At 39.4% G+C, this 15,445-nt stretch overlaps 1 protein-coding gene across 2 annotated transcripts in view; it reads right to left on the reverse strand.

Annotated features, from left to right (window-relative positions):
- The window catches only part of RYR2 (ryanodine receptor 2), a gene marked incomplete at both ends in the record, with an annotated part of 724,637 nt that overhangs the window by 49,209 nt on the left and 659,983 nt on the right, over positions 1–15,445 (reverse strand). For both annotated transcript variants that reach the window (XM_079725493.1, XM_079725494.1), the window contains 5 exons: positions 1,486–1,567; positions 4,016–4,120; positions 10,129–10,257; positions 11,901–11,989; positions 13,173–13,253. In XM_079725493.1, the coding sequence (XP_079581619.1) occupies positions 1,486–1,567; positions 4,016–4,120; positions 10,129–10,257; positions 11,901–11,989; positions 13,173–13,253 (486 nt within the window). The remainder of the gene's footprint in view (positions 1–1,485; positions 1,568–4,015; positions 4,121–10,128; positions 10,258–11,900; positions 11,990–13,172; positions 13,254–15,445) is intronic.

Below are 15,445 nucleotides of genomic sequence, written 5' to 3' on the forward strand. Positions count from 1 at the left end.
TGGGATTTGAATCCAGGTCCCACCATCTGTTAGCTGAGCTACCTGGGCAGACTTCTTAGCCTCTCTGCACTCAGTTTCCTCATTTGCAAAACAGTGATAATATTACTATGCAATTCATAAACCTGATATTAGGATGAAAAAGTACTTAAACCAGCAGCTGGCATATTAAACGAGGTTAATTTTAAGTTGTCATTCCTGCAGTTCCTGTTGCAGTTATTATGGTTGTAGTGTTATTATTATTTAGACTAAAACTTGAAATGAGGTCATGGGAAAAGGATCCTGTGCTCAAAGGGTATAAAGTGGCTGCCAACTAAGGGTTTCGAGCAAATGCTGCATCGTTGAAGTCCTAGCGCAAGGTGTGCCTACTGCCTTAATTAGTCAAAGTATAGCTGTGCAGTGCAGGGCAGGCTAAGAACCAGAGAGGAATTAGGAAGGATTTAAGAAAAAAAAAAGGACAGGGAACATAATAGCAAACATTTTTAATTTTCTTTGGTCGTATTCACATGATTTCACTGAATTCTTGCATCAGCCTATCATGAGCCCCATTTCACAGAGGAGGAAAGTGAAAAATGGAGACGTAACTTGTGTCAGGGTCACGCTGCCTGTGTGGGAAAGTGGGATGCGGGCGTTGGTGGCAGATCTCAGAACCCAAGCTCTTACCTACTACGTTTACTGTCTGAGACAGAAAAGAAATGCAGTAGCAAAGGAAAGTAAGTTGAAAAGAGAAAAGCGCGAGAATGAAAACCGGAGAGAGAGGCATGTATTGGGAGGACTAGGCCGCCACTAGACTTGGTGGGCTGGGGCGCTCTCCCGAGCCTTCTCCTCCTGCAGATTTTTTTTTTTTTTTTTTTGCGGTATGTGGGCCTCTCACTGTTGTGGCCTCTCCCATTGAGGAGCACAGGCTCCGGACGCGCAGGCTCAGCGGCCATGGCTCACGGGCCCAGCCGCTCTGCGGCATGTGGGATCTTCCCGGACCAGGGCACGAACCCGTGTCCCCTGCATCGGCAGGCGGACTCTCAACCACTGCGCCACCAGGGAAGCCCCCTCCTGCAGAATTTTAAGAACCCATAGGAGTCACAAGGCAGTCAGCTCAAAGCAGCAATTTACACCGTTGGAGTGTATCCAAACGTCTGTAATCCCCACTGGTTACAAACAAACAAAATGATAAACAAATAAAACCTTCTTTAGGTATTCTGTCTGAAGAGCATACTCTCTGGGGTATCACTATGAAATGAAAAATATCACTATGAATGAAGTACTAGTGATTTCATTCCATAGTTTTATAAACTGAGATAGGCAGGATTTCTCTTTTTTAAAAAGCAAACTTGGAAAAAGAGTAATCAAGCCAGCAATAAATCTGAGGCATCTGTCCCATCTCAGCGTTGATATTTTATCCTTTGCAGCATGCTGACTCCCAAAGCAAGCATGTATGGAATCCTTAAAATAAAAGATTAAAGGGAACTTGAAGATATAAATCAAAACTACCTTCCAACATGGACAGCAACATGACCACCATGTCCTTCTGAAGATCCATCAATTCTTTTAGCAGCTCAATTTGACTGGAATCCTGAAAGAATTAACATACTGCGTTTGAGATAATATGGGAAACCTATGCAGCAAGAACATCATACTTATTCTCACAAAAAGAGTACGGATCTACCGATAGTAGACACTTTACAGCAAAATAGAGCTAAAGGGAGGCCAAATATAAGTCTGCAGCTTATTAAAAATACACACTTAGGAATTAAAGAGTATTTACTGTTGATTCCAACTCATGTTTATTAAAGTATTTGTAAGGACAATGAATAAATCTAACAAGAGTACAGAAGAACTAAAGCAGTGGTGGAACCCCTGGGGACAGGTAGGTAAGACTCAGGTGCTTCTGCACATTGGGTATCTTTCTTTTACTTGAGTAAAGACTGGACTTGTCTTTTCTTCTTTCTAACTTACTACACCAAGATGCTATATATTTTGTAAAAATTAACATATTCTGGAAAACACAGGCATAACAGTGATAAGAGATAAATTTATCCTACATAAATCTAGGCAAAAATGTACACAAGTATTACCTGTATTAATAATGCACAAAATATCTTATTTACCAATTTTATCAAGCTCTGATATTTCTCTCGTTAAAATTTTGTTTTGTTTTTCATTTTTCACCATGAAAAAAAAATATTTTACAAAGCTATGTTGTGTCCTAACATCACTATGCTTAGATTCAGTGCCTTGAAATATGGAATGTACTTATATTTACATTATGACCTCATGAATCATCAGATTTTTTTTATTTTAAACTATACCCCGTTCTTTTTTTAAAAAAAAATACAAGGTATCATTTTATTCATATGAATTTTGCTACATAGGAAGCCAAATTTCAACACTGCTGGAAGGATGAGGCTTTTTCTTTCTAAATAGTTGTTACCTTGACTAGGTCTACAAACTGAACAACTGCTAGGTAGCACCATCAGATGTTCATAAAATGATGGCAATATATCTGAATCGGAACTCTCCTGTGAATGTATAAATTTGGTTCATGTTGATTTCCTTTACTTACTAAAATGTCATTAGCAATTAGTTGAAAGCATCATGATATTTCCTTACTTGGTTGATTACCAATAACTAGATACTAACAAAGATTCTCTCCTTGACCAAACTAGCCAGCTCCTCTGGGCCCTCTTCCCAGCTAGGCTTTAATCTTGGTCTATAAAGACTTGAAAAAAACACCACCATAGTTTCTAACAGCTCAAGGCTGCATCCCTAGGATGACCCCAGCTCCCCTTAGAGTGCCTGCCTGAGAAAAATCAAGACTGCCAGAAAAATTTTCTGTTTGTTCCAGCCAACACCTGACCATAGTAGAACCTGTCTCCCAGGCTCTGTGGGAGGGTAGAATCCTCACTTTAATATTCAGCTGGCCCAATCACATTTACACTGAACAACCGTTTGTCATTTTCCTCTTCCCTAACTCTACTGAACCCTGCTAACCCCCCTCCTCCTCCCTTTAAAACACTTATCCCCTCTGTACAAGTCCAAGTTGAGTTCAGCTCACACTAGGTTCTTTTCCCTACAGTAACAGTTATCACTGACTAAATTGGTCCTTGCCACTTTAACCAGTGCCTGGCTTTATCTTTGACCAAGATATCTTCCTGCTTGTAGGTCAGAGGGCAATGCGAGTATCCTCACTTTGCTGGAGGAAAGGAGACTCAAGGAAGAGAGATGGGACACGTGAATGAAATCGTGGGAGTTGGACTGGAGTCCTTTGACTTTGAATCTAGCATTCTCTCCTCTACCTGACACCTGGAAGATACATACCCACACCCCGACAGACATGTCAGCCTCAGGAGAGCCCATCAAAATTCACTGTATCACAGGGACATATTTACTCAAGATTTATATTAAGAGTTTTTCTGTTCGTGTAACTCTGAGCTCCAAACGCAATACACGAGTGAGAAAACAGCACTCTGATGTTTTCAAGATATGCTCCCAAATTAACATTAAAAAGCATGGTGGAAAATCTGTTTCTTCTTTATTTGCCTATCTGTCTTTCACAAAGTAAAATGTCCTGTTAATGGGTGAGTGTCACCTTTTGAGAACAGCTGCTTGTTTATGACCCTATAAGAAAACTGTCTCCCCTTAACGAGGGATTTGGAACAGATGACAATCCTCTTCCAATTATCTGTTGGGAGGAGGAAAATTCCAGTGAGTAATCATCGAGAAGTAGGTCTACAAAGGACTGTAAAATGTACAGTGTTTGGAGAGTATATTTTATTTCTCCATTATAGTCAATTCCTCAATACCTTTTGTTTTCAAAATTGAATAATGGCTTCCACCTATTCTCAGCTTGCATAAAATTCTTTTATTTAAAAAAAAGGTTTTTTTTTTTAATGTAGAGTAAAAGTTGTATAAAGAAGTCATCTAAGAAAGATAATATTCAGACAAAGGAAAGCATGTTTAATTTGCCAGTGATCACAGTCTCCAGTGTGTCATTTAGGATGGTGGAGGACAGTGACTTTACCTGAGACAGCTTCATCTGCATGTGGGCAAATACATGAAGAAAACCCACCACCGCATCCCAGAGCCTGCTATGAGCCAAACTCTGCTGGTTGCCAGTGCAAGGACCCTGGGGCAGAAACAGACAAACAACAATCATTCCTGATAATTTAATTGCCAAAATAAACTTTACAGTAATAGGGACAAAGTTAACTTAGTGCTGACATATCTTATCACCAGCATGTTATCTGAAAAGACAGGAACCCAAAACAAAAGATATACAGTGATTGTAATGGTATAGCACTCTTAGGGGACAAACATATTCTTCCTTGAAATGTTTAAATCCCCAAAACAGTTTCTCAAGGATTTTCATGTTCTGTTTCTGTATGAACACTAAAACACTGGGGAAAAAATGGTGAATTATTTCATTTTTGTCTGACTTTGGTTTCTTCTATTTAGAGGAAATCTTAGCTAAGTTATTTTAGCTAAGTAAGATCATCAGAAGTGACTACTTGTGTGAAAAGAATTTGAGATTATGCTTTACATGAGAGGTACCTACTTCTTATTGTTAAATAGTAACCTGGATAAAGCATTCATAGAGAGGACAAAATATCCTCTTCAGCGCTTCATTGTACAACCGTATCCTGGTTACCAATCATACAACCATTGAGATTTTTAAAGATTAATACTTAGTCATTAACTTTATGAACCCAGAATCCAAGACAATTAGAACCTAACTTTGTTCTCTTAGCTTTCACTTCAGAAGTGATCTTTATGTGACACTAGAGTGAGTGTTGTAGCAGAGACTGTTTGGATGGAGACAACTTCTATTCTTACTTCCCAAGGAGAAATTCTACAATCGCTAAGTTTTGAAAACACACCCACATCAACCAGGAAAAGAAATAATAGGGATTATATTTCAAAAGAAAAAAACTCATTCACTCATTAGACAAATGGCTCAGAATAAGTTTAAGCTGGAGAGCACATTAAAATGTTTCAGGTTTTAGTCTGGAGACAAGTGACTGGAAGAGAGGACTGCATTGAAGATACTGAAAAGATGTCGACATGGAACTCTGTCCTTTATCAAGCTACACTTGAGGCCCTACAGCTGAGGATAAAAGATGTAACCGAGTGGGACCCTATGAGGCCTTCCCAGAATAGATGCCCACCCATGTCCTCTGCCTTCCTTTTGACTGTAGAAAACCTTTAGTCAAAGAATACATTTAATCAAAGAAGTGAACAAATGCAGAAAGAAAGGAAAACAGTCAAGCAAGGCAAAATAATACTTTAGCCATTAAACCAAGTCAAGGACCTTTAGTTTCTTCTCCAGGTCTATAGATAATATTCTGAGCCACGTCCTTTGAGCTGTTTGGCAGATACTGAAATGCACACCAGGTGGAAGAAGTGAACCGCAGGCTGCCCACAAGCACGGGAGACCCCAGACTGGCTGGAATCAGGTCGATGATGCTGACTTCCAATTACCTCACCACCAACCAGTCAGAAGAATGTCCACGAGCTGATCACACACCCCACAAGACCTCTCCCTCCCCCTGTCTTTATAAACCTTCCCCTGAAAGCCTCGGGGAGTTCGGGTCTTTTAAGCACTAGGCTCTCTGGACTCCTTGCTTGGCGCCTGCAATAAACACTGCACTTCCCTTCACCACCACCGGGTGTCAGTAGATTGACTTTACTGCGCGAGGGTGGGCAGACCTAAGTTTAGCTCAGTAACAAAGACAGTAAGTGCCAAGTATCTCAGTATTCCAAAAGCAAGGTGCTAGATCCAGTACCTGCGAAAGGAAACTAGGTAGATCTTTCTACCTCAAAGATATAAAGGCGCTGAAGCCGAAAAGGGAAAGACTTTGGAAAGAGCTCTGCAGGTGCCGGGCCTCCCAGCCTCCACCCCTGCTGCCGCAGGAGAGGAGAGGGCTGCCCGCTTCCCTTAACACCATGGAGAGAGGAGGGGTCAAGAGAGCCATCAGGAGCGCTCAGCTCCTGCATCCTGAGCTTGGGTAGCATACAGCCCCGTAGTAGGGACTGTGAAGATGGAAAGTGACAACAGAAGATTTCTTAAGTTGGGTACTTGGGAGGGAGCTATCTTGTCCAGCAGGACTTTGAAATCTTGCCGACAAAACTGTCTGAGGCTTCCCTGGTGGCGCAACGGTTGAGAGTCCGCCTGCCGATGCAGGGGACACGGGTTCGTGCCCCGGTCCGGGAAGATCCCACATGCCGCGGAGCGGCTGGGCCCGTGGGCCATGGCCGCTGAGCCTGCGCGTCTGGAGCCTGTGCTCCGCAGCGGGAGAGGCCACAACAGTGAGAGGCCCACGTACCACAAAAAAAAAAAAAAAAAAAGCGGGCCACAGAGCAAGTCTGAAGAGACAGTGGGGAGGAGTAAGTTCTTTTAACTTAGAGGTTAATACATTGAGCCCATTCAACGTACCAGGCCAAACTGATTTTACAGTGTACGTTAGTCCTGTCTGGCTGTTAAAATAACTCTGGATCAAAGCAACGGATCTTCAGGATTCCACTGTGGTCCAGCCTCAGCAACGTGCCTCATGTGCTAACACTGGGGAGGGTGGAAAGTGCAGGAGGGCATTAGGTGGACACTAGAAGGCCATTTCGAAGAAAATAAACATTTTTCCTGAAGAAACAAACATTTTCTTCATGTGGTATTTAAGGTTTTAACCAAATGTTAAAATATTATATTAGAAAGGACTAAGATCTTCTGAAACCCCTAGGTGACCAAGAGTTGTTTTGCAAACCTTATGCGACAGAGCTGCAAACCAGAGGCCCAAGTTCCTACTTTTCCTTGTAAACCTGAAACACACAGAAGGTACTTTCCAGGACTTGCTCAGCCTCAGACCATCGATTTCTGAGAACTGTTCACTACCTGAATGGAACATCTGTCTTGCCTGCCACCTCGCAGGCCTATTTCTCCTGATCTATTCAGTGCCTGTAACATATAAAACCCTTGCTACTATTACACAGAGAATGGATAGACACCAAGGTCCTACTGTCTATCACAGGGACCTATATTCAATAACCTGTGATAAACCATAATGGAAAAGAATCTGAAAAAGAATGTGTATATACGTATAACTGAATCACTGTGTTGTACAGCAGAAATTAACACAACATTGTACGTCAATTGTACTTCCATAATATAAATTAAAAAAACAAACAGACACCCTGGCTAACTGCCAGAAGGCAGTTACTTTCAGGTTGACCTTCTCGTGGAACGACAAATACAGCTTTCTCTCTTCTCACGACTCACCCTGTGGTCTTAACCCCAGGCACTTGGACAATATAATGTCCTCCTTCTCAGGCAGTTCTTCCCCCCTTATGAAAACTGGAGTTGAAATCTTACAGAAGATTATGTTTATTTTGATGGTTGTGGATTTCCCCCCCTTGCATAATTTTCTACAGTTAGCAAAAATTGGAGTCCAAAAGCAACATGCAGTGCTGTCACCTAAAAGCCAGCCCAAAGTAAGTATGAAGCGAACGATGAGCTTTTATTCACAGTATCAACAATAATCAATGAACATAATGCTAAGGCAAATATCTTCAAAATACGTTTCACTAAAGGCAATGGGGTGCCCTGGGTTGGCTCCTGGAACAGAACAAGGACATTAAAGAAAAAACTGGTAAAATCGGAATAAAGTCTGTAATTTCGGTTATAGAATGGTGCTGATGTTAATTTCTTAGTTTTGACAAATGTATCATGGTTACTTAAAATGCCAAAAGCTGGGAAAGCTGGATGAATCATATATGGAAACTCTCTGTACTGTCTTTGCAATTTTTCTGTATATCTAAAATTATTCCAAATTAAATTTTTATTAAAATATATTTTTAGGGAATTCCCTGGTGGTCCAGTGGTTAGGACTCGGCACTTTCACTGCTGAGGGCCAGGGTTCGATCCCTGGTCTGGGAACCAAGATGCCACAAGCTGTGCAGTGTAGCCAAAAAAAAAAAAAAAAAGTATATATATATATATATATATATATAATTTGAGAGTTGATTAAATTATATAAAAATGTCAAATAAACAAGGAGTATTGAGAAGTTAAAACATGAACAGGCCACAATAAGCCTTGCTACTTTACCTATTATTCCTTGAATGTTCATTTAGAATGTTCCGTGTTATATAAATAAGTTGGAATAAATGATTTTGCACATAGTGGAAGATCAATGGATGCTTCTAGTTTTATATAAATTTAGGACTCTCACTTACTCTAGGAACCAAGAAATGTCTACTCTTGGCTGAAAGGAATTTACCTTTTATTTGTTATATAGAAGCCATTTTCCTGTTTCTATAAAATTCACTGGCTTGCTAATGTCATCAATCAATCTTATTACTTAATCAGGATAGTTCACACCAAACACTGTATTGCTCTCTTTCTAGACACCGATGAGTATATTAAGGTAATAATGGAAGCCAAGGAAGACAATGAAAAAGGAACACGAGTGGACTGAACTGGATTTAAAACTTTGCCTGTATTTGAATTAAAGAAAAGTTATTAGCATTATCAAGTGTGGCTTTTCCATTTTTAAATACTGAAATAAGGATCCTCTGCCCTGCCCTTGGAGACAAGAGAAAAAGTGAGATCCTTCCAAGGTACGAATACAGAGGAGAGAGTGAGCCTGGAGGAGGTGAGGAATGGCCATTCTGCCATCTTTCCTCTGAGCCACTCAGCCTTGGCGGCTTCACTTGGCCATGAATAGTTCACTCACTCGGTCATTCTACAAACACCTGTAAGTATGCGAGGCTCTGGGGATACAATCTGTTATTTTTACTTAACTCTTTCCCCCACAAGATTATGTTCAGTCTAACAAAGCAAACTGTACATTTCTTCCTCCTATTTTATCCTTGCACATGGCACTTCAATCACGGTGACTGAGTCAGAGTAATATTGGCCATGGAGACAGAAGATAGAAAGGAAAGATGACTGAATAGTCTTCTAGAAAATGGCAATGTTTTGCTTTCTGAAAAAGGCAGAAATTTATAAAATCTTTTAAGAATCTGAAGGTTAAGACTAGAAGTCTACCCCAAGAAGAATAGAAAGCAAATCAAGGTAAAAAAAAAAAAAAAGGTATATTATTCATGGAATTTGGAATTTTACCTGTATTATATACCTTATCATGTTATATAATTTTATATATACACACACACATATATGTGTATATATATACTGTGGACAAAGAATGTTGCCTGCCGTTTCAGTAAACAAAGGATGTTGCCGCCATCAAGACATCAGCTACTGCAGCTGCCCCCTGACTGTGCACCCTGAGGGGATTCAGGATGGAGAAAAGCAGGGTACTGGCCCTAGGTAGTTAAGGTTCACATCCAAGGAGTGATTTCAGTGAGCCCACATTCTTGCATCCTCCCATACACAGAAAAGCACTAAATTCATTAACTTAAGATGTTTGATTTTCTTTAATTAACAGTAATCTTTTGATGTTCAGACTCCCTGGTTTTTTGTTGTTGTTGTTTGTTTGTTTTCTTGTTTTTGCCAAAAAACCCTATATATCCTATATAGCCTCCCTTACCTCTTCAGAGCAGTCCCTCAAAGCTATCTGAGAGGCTGCATCCCGGGCTTAAGTCCTCAGTAAGTCCTCTAAATAAAACATAATTCTCAACTCCTAGGTTGCGCATGTTTTTTTCAGTCAACAATACACACATACGTGTATTAAAATGAAGTTTTTAAATGCTCTTTTCTTTTTCATAAAGTTTCTATGAAACTTCTTCCTTATTTTCCCTGGAATACTATAAAAAGTGGTTTACAACTCTGCCCTCTCTCCTTCACTTCTTCTCTCTCCTCCTTCTTTAATATTTATTGAGTGCTTAATATATATACCAGACCCTGGAAGTATGACACAGTCAACATCATGGTTCATGTCTTGAAGGAGTTCATGATATCCCAACCTGCCAAGTGGTAAAGCAGGTTCATTCCATATAAATTCACATCTCAAGTGAGTATTTTAAATGGCCAATTGGCTAAGAATCTATAGAAGGGGTCAGTAAGAATGTGGATGAGAGCAGGAAAATACTTTAGGCATATTGCATTTTTCCAAGGAATTCAATGCTAACCAGTTGACTCTCTTTCTTTCCTTCTTCAAATAACAGAAATGTTTAAAGGTTTACCTGAATATACTCTGTAAGCGTGTTAAAGACTTGTTTTGCTACTTGAATCGCTTTGGAGAAATTCCTTTGTCCTTGTTCATCAATGACATCTTTCCCAGAGTAATACCAATAGAAGTCACTGATTGATTCCTGGAAAAGAGAGACGATAGGATTAAGGCACAATCTGAAGCTACCAAAGACCTGTCCAGTTCTGGACTCAGTAATAGGAAATCATCTTAAGTAACAGATTGGAAGCAAACAAAAATATCTGCGAGGTAAATACTATTGTCAATGATTTTCCTAAACATAAAATATGGCGACATCCTCCCTAGATATAAATAACAACTGGAGAGAAGATTAGAAGTAGAAAACTTAGCTTTTAAAATGACTTTCTGTCTCTGATGACCTTGAACTTCACAAACATAAGGATTCATGACATTAATGCATATTTATCCACAGAGCAGTTAGACGTTTACTATGTGAGCACAGAAATTAGACAAATCACAGAACAATATTTCTGGGTTCCAGACATTTGGTCTCCTTTTTCTCCAACAAAGCCAATAACATTTCTTTGATGAGAATTCCAGGATGTTCCTGGCTTGTGTAACTGCCCCTGAAGAAACTAGTTGGACTCCTTATAAATACTGACAACTGTAAACAAATATCTAAATAAGATCAATCTTTCCAAACAGGATATTTTCAACAATAACTTATATTTTGAAGGAACTTTAGTTGCCTAAATGAATAATACAATTTGGGCTACCATTTAGGTTTTGAGACATGATTTTGAAAATCACAAATATATTTTCAGCAATGCTTCTTGACATATTTGCTTCAAAAATGGACTTTTTTCTCATTAAGCTTTAAATAAGAGTGTTGTGCTTTTACATATGCAAAGATTAAGGGAGAAACAGAGTTTGAATTTGCAGTTTTTAAAAGTACTATACCTGACTTCCTTATAAATAAAGTGAGGGAAATAAAAGTTATATAAAATCTTATTACTTAAGAGGCCTACACCTTCAGATTCAGTTCTAGTTACATGTAAAACATTACTATACTATCAAAGATACTTTTAAGTGATGAAGTGTTAAGCTGAATTTTTAAATTAATGCAAATATTTCAAGAGCTGAAAAGAACTAACCTTATGCTATTAAATTTAAGTGTATGGTAAGTAGTTTGAAAGCCTTTCTTGCCCATTTTTAGTAATGTTTCAAATATTCTTCTCCTATTTATCTATCAACTGTAGAAGAAGGAACAGAGCATGTTCATGCTTTACAAATTGAAAAGGAATTTAAAATGCCATCAAGCTTAAAACTGTAGGAGGGCTTCCCTGGTGGCACAGTGGTTGAGAATCCGCCTGCCGATGCAGGGGACACAGGTTCGTGCCCCGGTCCGGGAAGATCCCACATGCCGCAGAGCGGCTGGGCCCGTAAGCCGTGGCCGCTGAGCCTACGCGTCCAGAGCCTGTGCTCCGCAACGGGAGAGGCCACAACAGTGAGAGGCCCGCGTACCGCAGGCCGGTTAAAAAAAAAAAAAAAAAAAAAAAACTGTAGGAAAAAAATATTCCCACTTATAGAAAGAAAATAAGCCAAGTAAGAGCCAGGATCAGAGGCAAAGACAATAGTGGCAGTTTCAACCTAAGACTTGGGGAAAGACTGTGATCAAAGACAAAATATCTCTACAAATTCTGACCTCATAAATCAAAACACATTTCAACATGTCAGTTTCACAACTCCACCATATCTTGCCAAACAACCAACCCCTTAATTTGTTACTAACGTAAAGCAACATACCTGAACTCTCAGTAGGTAGTCTACAGTAGAGATGATTATGTTGACAGTCGTATTATTGCCAGTCTGAGTTCTCAGATAATTTTGAAAATCTACATAAGATCAAAAGATGTTATTAAAACGCATTCAAAAATTTAAAATGAGTTGTTTGAATAACTCCAAAAGCAAATGATGTCTCCAGCAAAATCACCATGGATACGTACACTGTTATATCTGATAGTTTTAATATTGAATAATTTATATTTTCCATAAAAAGTGAGTACCTCAAAAACAAATCTAGGTGCTTCACAGAATATCAATATTCAAATTTCATCTAAGAGGTGGCTAACACCTGTTTCTTGATTCCTAGCTCTAGGGCTCTGGGCATGTGAATGACTGAAAACAACTTCCATCCTGTAGGACAGCGTAATTAAATGATTTATTCCATAATCCCTTATTCCTTAGTACTGTGTTAAGTGCTGGGGAAGCAAAAATCAAGATCAAGCTCCTGCCTTCACGGATACACAAGCTTGGTGGAGAACCAGTTATGTAAACAATGAACGTAAATACATCATGCAAAGTTACACAATGAAGTAGATTCCCCCAGTAAGATAAGTGGTAAAAAAAGAAACAGAGCTACATACGTCTCTATAGCTATCTATCTAATCTACATCTTTCTTCACCTATCAGCTGTCTTCTCTAGCATGAGAACAACTAATAAGAATTAAGTGAGGGACTTCCCTGGTGGCGCAGTGGTTAGGAATCCGCCTGCCAATGCAGGGGACATGGGTTCGAGCCCTGGTCTGGGAAGACCCCACATGCCGCGGAGCAACTAAGCCTGTGCGCCACAACTACTGAGCCCGCATGCCACAACTACTGAGCCTGTGCTCTAGAGCCCATGAGCCACAACTACTGAAGCCCACGCACCCTAGAGCCTGTGTCCTGCAATAAGAGAAGCCACCACAATGAGACACCTGTGCACTGCAACAAAGAGTAGCCCCCGCTCGCCGCAACCAGAGAAAGCCCGTGCACAGCAACGAAGACCCAATGCAGCCAAAAATAAATAAATAAATAAATAAATTAATTAAAGAAAAAAAGAATTAAATGAAAGGGCTAGCAAAGGACTTTGAAAGAGGCAATGCGATACAGAAAATTTCCCAGCGCCTACACAGCAGGTAATGTTCAAGAACTGTTTCTTGACCCAAGGGAAGAAGCATAATTGGAACTAACAGACTCCTATTATTGCTTCAAAATACTTATTCCTGGGTACCACCGATGGTCTGGGGTCTCACAAACCTGAGTTGTGTCCCTCACAGAGCAGTTGCAAGAAGCGGAAGAGGTCACAGGTGAATTCGTCATCCTGCAGAACCTTTTCTCCTGCAGGAAGTCCAGAGGGACCCAATGTTATCAACCACCTTAGCCTCGCCCTCCCTTTCTATCCCCACCTCCATCAAACTTGCATGTTGATCTAGCATCGTTCTGAACCCAAAACAGTCACAAATCATAGCCACTTTTCTATCTGAAGCTCATAAGATCATGCGCTTGACAGATAGATGCACTTTTTCTTGGTAAGAAAAGAACACTTGGATCTTAAAAACTCAGATATCTCTCTGTTAAAAGTAGCAGCATGGGTTTGGCAACATTTTAGAAACAACCTGAAGAGATTAGAGACAAACTTTTTTTTTTCTTTCTTTCTATGTTTCTTTTTTTTCTTTTTGGTAAGATTTGTGTAGGAATGATCTCTGCATCTCTTACAAATGTGGAAGTTAAATCTGCTTTGTTCCCAGAGTCTGAGCAAATGATTCAATGCAGAAGTATTCAGTACATATATAAAACAGGACCAAGAGTTTCTTTTATTCAAATATTAATTAAAGGACTTTTGTGAAAACTCTGGATGACTGGAAAATGTTTTTTAACTCATTTCACTTAACTCTCTCATGAGCTTGTCTAAATAGAGAGCTCATTGGTTGGAGCATTCCTTCCAGAGGAGGAAGAACTGACAAGCAGACCTAATTCTAAATACCAAACCAAAAGATACACTTCGCTGGCTCCTGCTAGGAGAGCTAAATCTAACAAAGAAATGAGAAAAGGAGGACATCTCAGTGCCATAGGAGGTGATCTGCCTCATTTCAACACTAACTATACATGCGGGGCAAGGATGAAGCCTCAGAAAAGGGTTCCGATCTTTCACCTACATTTCCATTTAAATGTATCTTGATCACAAGTTACTTTGAAAGCAAAAACACAAAGAAGCAAACAAACAAAAAACAGGCACCACACAAATGAAAGCTGATTTTAAAAGCATAGAGTGTCTGTGAAAAAAACACTGTCAACATTATGAGTGTATGCTCTAGAATCTCAATTTGTTTAGAAAGCAAAATGACCAAAAAAAAAAAAAAAGAAATGTTGTTTGGCAAGTGAATGAATATACTCATGTATTTAAAAAAATAATAATAACTTTTCAGACTGGAAATACTTTGGGCTAAGAAAGAAAACTATGCAATGATCATGTGTTTACTGGAACTAAAATTATGAATGATCATAATGACAGAGAGTTGATGGACTTACCAGTCTGCAGTCTGTGACTTTCAAAGTGAGAGGCTTCATATAATGGGAGGGTTAGGAAGCAAAACCATTTTGAAAACTAATATAAACATTAAAAAAAGTACATAAAATCACTGTACTGGTTTCCCTGTTGGCCTGCAAGATATTATATTTGGTGACCAAATTAAGATCACCACGTCTACAAATGCGATGTGGCAAGTTTAATGTGTTAAATGCACATTGTTTTGAATCTCAATACATGGCTGATAAGCCCATTCCTCCATGTTCACGTTCATGACAGGATAGGAAAAAAGGAAACAGCCTAGGCTAATAAACTAAACTCTTCACTGATTACACTTAGTATCATTTCATGAAGATACTTTAAAATGCTATTTAAATCAAACTGTTAAGAGTTAGTTACACAGACTTATTGACTCTTTCCTTGTGAGCCCATCTAAAATGTTTTGTTTTGGTTTTTTCGTTTTTCAGAAAATTGAATCAATAAAACCACGGACATACTTTCAATGTTCACATATTCAATGTGGAGTAAGTAACCCTTGGTAGAAAGTATTCAGAAAAGTTAACACAAATAAATTAACATGTAGTCTACCAGTGTGCCTGAAAATGTTCTGTATGATGCACATTGATTTATAACATAAGGCTTTTTTTTGCTGTTGGCATGCACAGTATTTTCCGGACTGTATACCGAGACACATACGAGTAACTTCACTTACATAGGACACGCTGCACACAGCACAACAAGAGGGAAAGGCGGGGTGGGGGGGAGGGGCAGGTCAAGCCTTCATTTACCATCAGTTGACACCAGGTTGTCGTATCCACTAAGGTGCTATTGCTTAATGAACACATTACTATCTGATTAAAATGCTGCCATGGCCCATGCTGCATGTAGGCAGTGCAGGAACAGAGATGGATGATGGCTTTATGTCTGCAGAAGGTACACGAGCAACAGTCTATTTTGTGATGTATGCAAAAGAAATTCCATTGTAAGATGGAAACTAAGGTTA

Source organism: Hyperoodon ampullatus, assembly GCF_949752795.1.
Source record: "Hyperoodon ampullatus genome assembly, chromosome: 1".
NCBI lineage: Eukaryota > Metazoa > Chordata > Mammalia > Artiodactyla > Ziphiidae > Hyperoodon > Hyperoodon ampullatus.